This window comes from Zeus faber (genome assembly GCF_960531495.2).
Source record: "Zeus faber genome assembly, chromosome: 22".
In the NCBI taxonomy this organism is placed as follows: Eukaryota; Metazoa; Chordata; class Actinopteri; order Zeiformes; family Zeidae; genus Zeus; species Zeus faber.
The window spans coordinates 23,555,445-23,566,915 of NC_137209.1; the positions used below are offsets into that span (position 1 = coordinate 23,555,445).

The 11,471-nt window shown below is 44.6% G+C and overlaps 1 protein-coding gene across 2 annotated transcripts in view; it reads left to right on the forward strand.

Annotated features, from left to right (window-relative positions):
* shroom4 (shroom family member 4) overlaps positions 1-11,266 on the forward strand; it is a 55,865-nt gene extending 44,599 nt beyond the window's left edge. For both annotated transcript variants that reach the window (XM_080023224.1, XM_080023225.1), the window contains 8 exons: positions 1,319-1,380; positions 1,767-2,795; positions 3,178-3,726; positions 3,910-4,003; positions 4,803-4,904; positions 7,088-7,258; positions 7,357-7,499; positions 9,268-11,266. In XM_080023224.1, the coding sequence (XP_079879350.1) occupies positions 1,319-1,380; positions 1,767-2,795; positions 3,178-3,726; positions 3,910-4,003; positions 4,803-4,904; positions 7,088-7,258; positions 7,357-7,499; positions 9,268-9,439 (2,322 nt within the window). In that variant the 3' untranslated portion in view covers positions 9,440-11,266. The remainder of the gene's footprint in view (positions 1-1,318; positions 1,381-1,766; positions 2,796-3,177; positions 3,727-3,909; positions 4,004-4,802; positions 4,905-7,087; positions 7,259-7,356; positions 7,500-9,267) is intronic.
* The last annotated feature ends 205 nt before the right edge of the window (positions 11,267-11,471 follow it).

Sequence of the window (11,471 nt, forward strand, 5' to 3'; positions counted from 1 at the left end):
CTGAGTGTTTCATGAACCTCAAACGTTGCGGCAGAAGCTGAACCGAGCAGAAACCATGTTTGTGATGGACCGACTCACATGGAGGCTTCTGAACCGTGTGGATTTCAAATATCACTCGGGAAATTTGCCGTAGCGATAACCCCCCCCCCCCCCCCCCCCCCGCTTTGAGTTCCTGTACCTGCTGCTGAGAACGTCCAGTGTCTCCAACCGAAACAGATATCCTGGACGTACGGCCGTACACACATGAGGTTCGCCAGCGACACACACAGTAGTACCGAGGCATCCATCCCATAATAGTTGGAGCCGCAGACAGTAACTCACATGCCACCGCTGGATGTGAAAGTTGAAGTTGGCTCACGTCGCAATCTCACGAAACGTAGGGGTGTGTGTGTGTGTGTGTGTGTGTGTGTGTGTGTGTGTGTGTGTGTGTGTGTGTGTGTGTGTGTGTGTGTGTGTGTGTGTGTGTGTGTGTGTGTGTGTGTGTGTGTGTGTGTGTGTGTGTGGGGAGGATATGGAATATAAAAATGTGGAAATCAAACAGACTGTTATTGTCATTCACGGCGTGTCGCCCTGAGAAGCAGAGCAGCTGTTTCCAAATATGTGGGTTAGGGTTTGGATGGACTGGCACCAGGAGCAGGATCTGGTCCAGAGGCCCAGACTAGATCCCGCACCTTCAGACCAGGGTGGTTTCTGGTTCCTGCTGGTTGCTGCTGGTTCCTGCTGGTTCCTGCTGGAGTTCTTCTGCTTTCAGGGCTGTAGTTGCTTCTCAGGGTTCTGGGCGTAGCGATCAGTAGCTGGAGTCCAGGATTAACTGCTGTGTTCTCCATCAGGTGTCCAGTGTACTCAGGGTCCAATGTACTCAGGGTCCAGTGTACTCAGGGTCCAGTGTACTCAGGGTCCAGTGTTCTGGGGTCCAGTGTTCTGGGGCCCAGTGTTCTGGGGCCCAGTGTTCTGGGGGCTCAATGACACTTCAGTGTTTCTCTCTTTTCTTTCTCCCAGTCTTGGAACACAGGGGTTCCAAAACTGGGCTCTGCACTCCCCCTAGCGGCCCTCAGCGGAGTCGCACGGGATGTGTGTTTTTCAACAATATAAATATACTTCATTTAATTCACTGTTTTGCACGTTTCCTTATTTTTTTGTCTTTGCTCAACTCCACGATGGATGCTGAGTGTCTGAGCTTCCTGGAGCAGCATTCAAGCTCTTAAACTGCCTGAAGACCATCTCACACAGCAACGAGCCCAACATACCATAATACTCCTCTCTGTGAACGTCTGCCTTCCTTCTGGTCCACTTCACCGTCTCTTTGTATATGTCACAGGTTTATTCCGCCCGGCAACAGGACACGGCGCCGCTCAACAGGAAGTTCAGTCTGACCGAGAGGTGAGCAACTTCCTGTATGCGGGTTCTGAAGGCACACACACACACACACACACAATGCATGCACGCACGCACACACACACACACACACACACACACACACACAAACACAAACACACACACACGCACACACACACACACACACACACACACACAGTATATATTTGGTAAAACATAAATGCCCTCACGAGTAAAGGTGTGTGTGTGTGTGTGTGTGTGTGTGTGTGTGGGTATAAAAAAATGTAAAAACATTTTAAAAAATCCATCCTGACCCCAGTTTGGGAATCTGTATCAACACAGCGAGAAATAAGTTTTGTTTTTGCTTTTTCTTCTCTCTCTCTCTCCCCCCTCTCCCCCTCGCTCCATCCCTCTCTCTCTCTCTCTCTCAGGGATGACCCGAGGTGGAGGTGTCACTCCAGGCCACCGGAGGGCGCTGATCAGAAGCCCCGCCCCTCGTACCCGGGTCGCTGCGGCCCCCCGCCGGCCCCCCTCTCTCTGCGGGGGCGGGCCATGTCGGAGAACGACCTGCTCTGTGACGACACCCGCCGCTGGTCGCCCGCCGTCTCCGCGGCAACCAGCCAGACCCTGAGCGAGGTGGAGGAGGGTGGGGGAGTGGGAGGGGTGGGGCCTGTCGTCAGGGTGACCAGGAAGAAGGCCACGCCCCCTCCCAGGCCTCCGCCTCCAAAGTGGGAGCAGTTCCACCGCCGGCGGGCGTCCCACCACACCCTCCTCACCCCTTCACCTCATCCCCCTCATCCCTCCATCTCTCCCTCACCCGCCCCCTCCCCCCCGGTCGAGCCGTCCAGGCAGAGGTCCTACAGCCTCCCCCCGCAGAGGGTGGAGGTGGCGGAGGGCTGCCGGCGCTGCAGCCGCGGCCCGGGACCCCCCCGGCTCCAGGACCACCCCTGGACTCACAATCAAAACCAGGACCGGGTCCAGGACTGGAATCCCACCGTGGCCAATCAAAACCAGGACCAGGTCCAACACTGTCCCTATTCTAGCGCGACAACCAAGCAAAACCAGGGTCAGGCCCAGAGACACCCCTGGACTAACACTATAGCCAATCAAAACCAGGATCAGGATCAGCACCACCCTTATTCTGATGGTGTGGCCAATCAAAACCAGAACCAAAACCAGGTTCATGAACGCCCCTGCCCCAGCACTGGAGCCAATCAGAACCAAGACCAGGTTCAGGACCACCCCTGGAATCTCACCGCGAACAATCAGGACCAGGACCAGGTCCGGGACCGGCCGTTCACCATTGCCCCGCCCAGCCCCATGTTCTCCAGGAGGACGTTCAGGCCCGTGGCTCCGCCCCCAAAGAGAGAGAGGGATGGGACCTGGAGGAGCACTCAAGAGGGACAGAAGGAGAGGGAGGAGCTCTTCCCACCTCCACCCACGGACCCCCGCGTCAACAGGTGAGACCCAGGCCTGGCTCCTGCTCCACTGAGGCATGCTGGGAGTTGGGATAGAAGGTTCCATCCAACAGTCGTAGACACGTGTGAAAAATGCTTACGATTTCTACTTATTGTGAGATGCCGTTGCCAGGTTGGCCGCAGGCTGACAAAATGGCTGCCGAATTTGAACCATTTCCTTATTGAGACATAATGATCCTGTGTAATTATTGAATCCATGTTTTGATATTCTCTGAGTGACTCACTGAGGCAGGACACCTCAGTTTCTAAATGTAATCTTTGAACAATGTTTGACGTTAGGGCGTTTTAGAAAGAAAGCCCCACGAATATTGTAGGCTTCACCTGCATCTCCAGGGGTCACCGGCAACTGTGTGTTCCTCTCCAGCCCCGGGCTTAGCCGACTGACCACGCCCAGACCAGCGGTGGCGTGGGAGAGGACTCCGTCTCCCAGAGTTCATAGCGACACGGCGCTTCCTCCATCCAACGGAGATTCCTACTTCGCCCTGAGCCACGAGCAGCAGCGGCTTCTCCAACGAGGCTTCCAGAACCCTCCGCGCACCGCCGGCGGCGCGGAACCTCAACGGGCTCCGCAAGTCGAGCCGGGACCGGCGCTCAGCCCCAGCCCCGCCCACAGCCTGGAGGCGGAGTCGGACGTCCCCATGGAGACGGACATCGACGATTTCCAGGAAGAGGAGGGGCTTCCGCTGGAGGTGGAGCTGCCTTGCTTCGCGCTCCCCGTCACGGTGCTGGAGACGGACCTCGACGGGCCGCCGGACCCCCGGGAAGCGGAGGGCGGGGCTCCGGGGGAGGAGACGCGCATGGAGGGGGGCGGCCTGGAGGAGCTCCTCCCACGGAGCGGAGCGGAGGGGTCGGGCGCCGAGTGCTGGAGAGGAGACGAGCAGAGCAAGGAGGACCACGCCCACAGCTCCGACAGGTAGACGCACTTTGAAGATTTAAAGTGGTAATCCCTGAGATCATTTTGTCAGATAAAATTCTATCTATTTGTGTTGTGCACGTACGGCGGGGTCCGCCACCAGCATATAATGATGACCAAGGAAAAGGTGTTTTGGTTTTCACTGATCTGGTTCTCCGGTGTAAACCACTGTTGGTCCTCCAGACGCTCGGGCACCAGCTCCGGCTCCTCCTCCTTCTACAGCTCCCCTGCGGCCATGAAGGAGCAGGAGGAGCAGGAGGACGATCTCACCTACAAGGTAAGAAATATAGAAGAAGGACCAATAAGCAGACATATGCATAAATAAACTGAGCGCACAGAGGTGTCACTCAAAACGGATGAACTCACAAACACACATCATTGAATTGACTTGTATTTTATTTTATTTTATTTTATTTCATTTTGGGTATCATGATAGTGAAACCCAGACTCCATTGAAATAAGAAAATTTGCAGAGGAATTTATTTCATTATTTTATTATTCTACTTTGTAAATGCATTTTGCTTTTATTGTCACTATCTGACGCCTAAAGCACATTGAGTTACATGTATGAGAGGTTATTATTATTATTATCATTTTTATTATTATTATTATTATTATTATTATTATTATTATTATTATTATTATCATCATCATTATTGTTATCATTATTATTATTATTATTATTATTATTATTATTATTATTATTATTATCATCATTATTATTGTTATCATTATTATTATTATTATTATCATCATCATTATTATTATTATCATTATTATTATTATTATTATTATCATTATTATTATCATTACCATTATTATTATTATTATTATTATCATCATCATCATTATTATTATTATCATTATTATTATTATTATTATTATCATTATTATTATCATTACCATTATTATTATTACTATCATTATTATTATCATTATTATTATTATTATTATTATTATTATTATTTGCGTCAATACGATGTGTGGAAAAGCATAAATGACAGCCTTGAAGGTGTTGAATGGTGCATTGCTGGTGGTGTCATGGGGCGTGGTCTGACTCTGGTCGTGTGGAGCAGAAGCAGCTGATGGAGAGTCTGAGGAAGAAGCTGGGAGTCCTGAGGGAGGCTCAGCGAGGCCTGCAGGACGACATCCGAGCCAACGCTCAGCTGGGAGACGAGGTGGGTGGAGGTCTGGGAGGCCATGAGGTGGGTGGAGGCCTGGGAAGCCACAGGTGGGTGGAGGCCTGAAAGGGGTCGACAAGCTGGTAAACGGCTTCTCACTTGGTTCAATACATTTCATGAAGATGCAGAACACAGGATAACTTGTTAAAACTAGTATGTCTAGTTGTATAACTAGTATGTCTTGTCTAATAACTAGTATGTCTAGTTTAATAACTAGTATGTCTAGTTTAATAACTAGTATGTCTAGTTTTATAACTAGTACGTCTAGTTGTATAACTAGTATGTCTAGTTTAATAACTAGTATGTCTAGTTTTATAACTAGTACGTCTAGTTGTATAACTAGTATGTCTAGTTTAATAACTAGTATGTCTAGTTTAATAACTAGAATGTCTAGTTGTATAACTAGTATGTCTAGTTGTATAACTAGTATGTCTAGTTGTATAACTAGTACGTCTAGTTGTATAACTAGTATGTCTAGTTTAATAACTAGTATGTCTAGTTTTATAACTAGTACGTCTAGTTGTATAACTAGTATGTCTTGTCTAATAACTAGTATGTCTAGTTGTATAACTAGTATGTCTAGTTGTATAACTAGTATGTCTAGTTTAATAACGAGTATGTCTAGTTGTATAACTAGTATGTTTAGTTGTATAACTAGTATGTCTTGTTTAATAACTAGTATGTCTAGTTGTATAACTAGTATGTCTAGTTGTATAACTAGTAAGTCTTGTTTAATAACTAGTATGTCTAGTTTTATAACTAGTATGTCTTGTTTAATAACTAGTATGTCTAGTTTTATAACTAGTATGTCTGGTTGTATAACTAGTATGTCTTGTCTAATAACTAGTATGTCTAGTTGTATAACTAGTATGTCTAGTTTAATAACGAGTATGTCTAGTTGTATAACTAGTATGTCTAGTTGTATAACTAGTATGTCTTGTTTAATAACTAGTATGTCTAGTTGTATAACTAGTATGTCTAGTTGTATAACTAGTATGTCTTGTTTAATAACTAGTATGTCTAGTTGTATAACTAGTATGTCTTGTTTAATAACTAGTATGTCTAGTTTTATAACTAGTATGTCTAGTTGTATAACTAGTATGTCTTGTTTAATAACTAGTATGTCTAGTTGTATAACTAGTATGTCTTGTTTAATAACTAGTATGTCTAGTTGTATAACTAGTATGTCTTGTTTAATAACTAGTTGTATAACTAGTATGTCTAGTTGTATAACTAGTATGTCTTGTTTAATAACTAGTATGTCTAGTTGTATAACTAGTATGTCTTGTTTAATAACTAGTATGTCTAGTTGTATAACTAGTATGTCTAGTTGTATAACTAGTATGTCTTGTTTAATAACTAGTATGTCTAGTTGTATAACTAGTATGTCTTGTTTTATAACTAGTATGTCTTGTTTTATAACTAGTACGTCTAGTTGTATAACTAGTATGTCTTGTTTAATAACTAGTATGTCTAGTTGTATAACTAGTATGTCTTGTTTTATAACTAGTATGTCTTGTTTTATAACTAGTATGTCTAGTTGTATAACTAGTATGTCTTGTTTTATAACTAGTATGTCTTGTTTTATAACTAGTTTTTCTAGTTTAAAAACTAGTACGTCTAGTTTAGTATGTGTAGTGAAATAGATGGATATATTCACTTTCGCTGGAAGTTGGTCCGTCTCATCCTATTGATCTTATTTTATTGATCTCATTTTATTGATCTATTATTGATCTTATTTTATTGATCTCATCCTATTGATCTTATTTTATTGATCTATTATTGATCTTATTTTATTGATCTATTATTGATCTTATTTTATTGATCTATTATTGATCTTATTTTATTGATCTATTATTGATCTTATTTTATTGATCTATTATTGATCTTATTTTATTGATCTCATCCTATTGATCTTATTTTATTGATCTATTATTGATCTTATTTTATTGATCTATTATTGATCTTATTTTATTGATCTATTATTGATCTTATTTTATTGATCTCATCCTATTGATCTTATTTTATTGATCTATTATTGATCTTATTTTATTGATCTATTATTGATCTTATTTTATTGATCTCATCCTATTGATCTTATTTTATTGATCTATTATTGATCTTATTTTATTGATCTCATCTATTTGATCTGATTTTATTGATCGTATCTCTGACCTCAGCTGGAGGGCGTGGTGGTGGCCGTGTGCAAACCCAACGAGGTGGACAAGTTCCACATGTTCATCGGCGACATGGACAAGGTGGTGAGTCTGCTGCTGTCGCTGTCCGGACGCCTGCTGCGGGTGGAGCGCGCCCTGCACGACATGGAGGCCGACGCCCCCGAGGGAGAGCGGGTGAGGAGCTGGAGGGGGGGGGGGGGAGAAAAGACCACCGGCTGAATCCTACACACAGGAAGGGGATCCTCAACTTCCTCCCTCTCTGTCCCCTCCAGCTCCCCCTGCTGGAGAAGAAGCGTCAGCTCATGCGTCAGCTGGAGGAGGCCGAGGACCTGAAGGAGCACGTGGACCGCAGGGAGCAGGCGGTGGGCCGGGTTCTGGCCCGGTGCCTGTCCCCCGAGCAGCACCGGGACTACAGGTAAGGAACCGGGACCTGAGTCTGGTCCCTGGTACCAGTCTGTCCGCTCCATTAGAGCAGGGGTGTCCAAACTCTTTTCACTGAGGGCCACATACAGAAGAATATAGAAAGGGCGGGGCCACTCACTACAGTGACCTGTATCACCTCACCTCTAGTGTATTAAAGTTAGTAAAATCAATCAAATGTAGGTCAGTTATGCTTGAAAATTGAATATGCTTAATGAAAAAAAACAGCCTACATCACAGATTTCCATGAAGGAGTTTTCATTTATTTAGTTGTCAGCACATTGTGAAAACAGCAGCCTCTGATTGGTTGTGAGTCAGGATGCTGACTGCGTCCCTTCACAGCCCGGTATGAAGAGGACAAGTAAGAGGAAAAGAGGACGGTGTATTTCGAGCTTGTTATGCAAGAAGTTATTGGGCTTTGTTGACACATCAACTTACGTTTGATAGAACATATTGTCAACTTTGTTCTTATGAACACATGAATATTGTGTCATATATTTGAACTCTCCTGTGAAGGGAGCAGCGTTGCTCTCAGTGGGAGCAGTGATGCTGCTCTTTGGCTGCAGCTCAGGACTACGTTTGCTGCTTGAGATGTGAAGGACATCACAGAGATGGCTGTCGGCCATTTTGGTTTGGAGTCAACAGAGAAAATGTTTTTCTTACATATGTATGTTGAGCTGAACAGACTCGTCGTTCTTTTCGCGTGGCGTCTCCTCGGAGGAAACGTTCTTTTCCAAGCTCCGCTAGAAGTCGGGTCGGGAGAGAAGCTGATGTTGATTCTGCAGAGAATCATCGCTGCGTTTCCAAAAGTTGTCGCTGCAGACTCCTCCACTTGTTTTGCATCCACCGGGGAGGTAGTGGACAACAGCTTCATTTCCTTCTCAATGACAGGAAAATCTGGAAGCTCCGACTGAATTCTGTCATGAGAGACTTGATCAGACACATGTTTCCCCTTTTGAGAAGAAAGCTTGGTCTTTGGAAAAGCTCATTTGATTTGGGACAGTGTGGGGAGGTGCAACATCGAAGTTGCGTAGTTGTGTCTCAGAGACGGAGCTTCACACAGAGAAGGCTTTCATGTGCTCATGAATTGTGGTACCAGCTGCTCTTTGCCTTGTAGGCTCTTGTTCAGTGTGTTCAGACGATAAGATCAACTTAAAAAGCCAGGGCTGCCACCACAGAGGGTCACTCAGCTCATGAAGAGCTCGGTCCTTCTCTTTCTAAAACTGGTCCACTTCTGATCTCTGGGAATAATAATAATAATAAAATAATAAGCTTGAAATCCTCTGCGGTAGAGTCCTCATGCTCGCATTACGTTGACAGTGCTCATCACATCGCCAAGCTGGACTATCTTGGCACAGAGCGCTTCCGGGGTTGATGATACAGTGCATCTCAACAGCCTCGCCTCCACTCTCTTGCACCTTGGCGCACACCTTAGAGGCCATTCCTTTCACTCGCCTGTCATTGCTGGAGCCTCATCCGTTGCTCTTCGATTGCTCTTGTTTTGTGGAGAAGCTGCCTTGTTCAAGACAGCAGCTCCACCTTGTGTTCTAACTAAGAAGTACAATACAGTCAAGCACAAGATTCATGTGTGGGCCATATTCAATTATATTTTTAGAATTTGGCCAATTAAAAATGGACCCCGGGCCACAGTTGGCCCGCGGACCGTAGTTTGGACTCCCTGAATTAGAGGTCCTTGAGTCTGGTCCATGAGAGGTTCTAGAGTCCAGTGATTGACAGGATAAATCTCCTTGTGCTTGTTGCAGCCACTTTGTGAAGATGAAGGCGGCGCTGCTGGTGGAGCAGAGGCAGCTGGAGGACAAGATCCGCCTGGGGGAGGAGCAGCTGAGGGGCCTGAGGGAGAGCCTGGGCCTGGGCCTGGGGATGGGCCTGGGCCTGGGCCTGGGCCTGGGGATGCCCATGGGCTACCATTATTAACCCAAAATGGAGGCCACGGCTACAAGTCCGTCTTCAAGACGTGTTTGGTCTTCAGAACCGTGGAGACTCCTGAAAGTGAAGACTTCATCAGGACCTCCCACTTGTTTGGAGGTGGAGACGATGGATAGCAACCAGTGTTCATCAGGCGCCATGAGGGCTCCACCTTGATCTTCTCCATCCTGAAGCCAAACCCCAACGCCCCGACGGCTGGACACCGTCCTGCACAAAGTCCCCCTCAAACATCTACTGTAACCACACCCTAATATATAATATATATATAATATATAACATATATAATATGTATATATATATTAGATATTATATATATTATATATATGATATTATATACTGTATATATATTAGATATTATATATGTTATATATTATATATATATTACATATATATTATATATATATTAGATATTATATACCTGCGTTCACACTAAATTGCCAAAGACGTTGTTTTTGAAAGGTGTTATTTATGTTTTACATGTAGAAATCTCCAGATTTGAAAGATGAAGGATGATTTCTTGCGGTGCTTCACACTACAAGATTAACCTTAACGAACATCTGTCCTGTGTTATTTCATGTTTTTCATGTTTTTCATGTTTTTTTACGTTATTTCACGTCGTCGCCGCAGCGCTTCCTTCTCTCTGTGACATCATCGCTTTCTCGAGCTACTGCACGAGGTGGGACATGTCTTCAACGCACGGGGAGTCCCGTCCATCTGTAACCAGGGTCAGCGTTAGAGGGAGGGTGGAGGACAGCGGTGGTGTCACAAGCAGCATCTCACTGATGGTGTAGCACCGTCTGCAGCTGAGCTTTGACCCTCAACAGTTTGACACGCTGTGTGTCAGTGTGTACAGAAGGTGGTGTGTGTGTGTGTGTGTGTGTGTGTGTGTGTGTGTGTGTGTGTGTGTGTGTGTGTGTGTGTGTGTGTGTGTGTGTGTGTGTGTGTGTGTGTGTGTGTATTGAAGTGACATTATTGTGTCTTTTGAAAGTCTCAATAATGACATGAGGTTTTGGTGAATAGCACCAAACGTTGACTTCAAATGAGCGAGCTCTAAATTTAACAAACTTAAAGGTGACAGGTTTTAGTTATCGGTTAACTATCGGTTAATTATCGCTTCCTCCGCGAAACCGTTTTCAAACGTTGAGCGCTTTCAGGTGGAAGTTGACTGATTTGTAATGATGTGGTTTTTACATTATTACATTACATTTCATTTAGCAGACGGTTTTACCGGAACGTCTTCAGGTGGTTTTTCGTTTCAGCGCAGCTTCATCGATGAATAAATATATAAAGACGTGGAAGTGTTTGTGTTCTAGTGTCACATGTGGAATTGCAGGACTGTGTTTCCAGAAAATACGCATTTTGATTCAAAAACCAAACAGAAACGGTAACCTCCGTGGTTACGCAGAGTTCCCCATTCAATGGATGTGTGTGACCCTGCTGGTGGACTAGCACGCCCCCTGCTGGTGGACTAGCAGGCCCCCTGCTGGTGGACTAGCAGGCCCCCTGCTGGCCGCCTGGCTGATCCCCTGCAGGAGACGAAGAAAAGTGTCCTGGATGTCAATATTGTTGTAGACGCTTCTAAAAAATACTTTAAAAGTCAAAGTCACCAGAATATATTGAAAAAAAATGTTTGGCTTTATCGATTGAAGTGAAATGTGTGAAACCATTTCAGTGGTTTAGGTTTTTGTGGACGTTTAAAAGTGAGACGACTGTGTCTGCTGTACATGTTGTGTCTGTTCCTTATCCTCGGGAATCTCACGGTTGAGCAGGAAAGCTGGCTTCTTTTCCAGGAACAGTAAAGACCTTTCTGCTGTTTACTTGTGTCTTGTTTTTGTTAGCCTTTATTTTGGAACTCTGAAAGGCAAAGTACTATGAATCATAATAATAATAATAACATAATAACAATATGAAAAATAATAAGAATAACAATATTAATAATAATATTAATATTAATGATCATAATAATAATCATTATTATAACAATAATAATTATAACAATAATGTGAATTATAAGACTAAT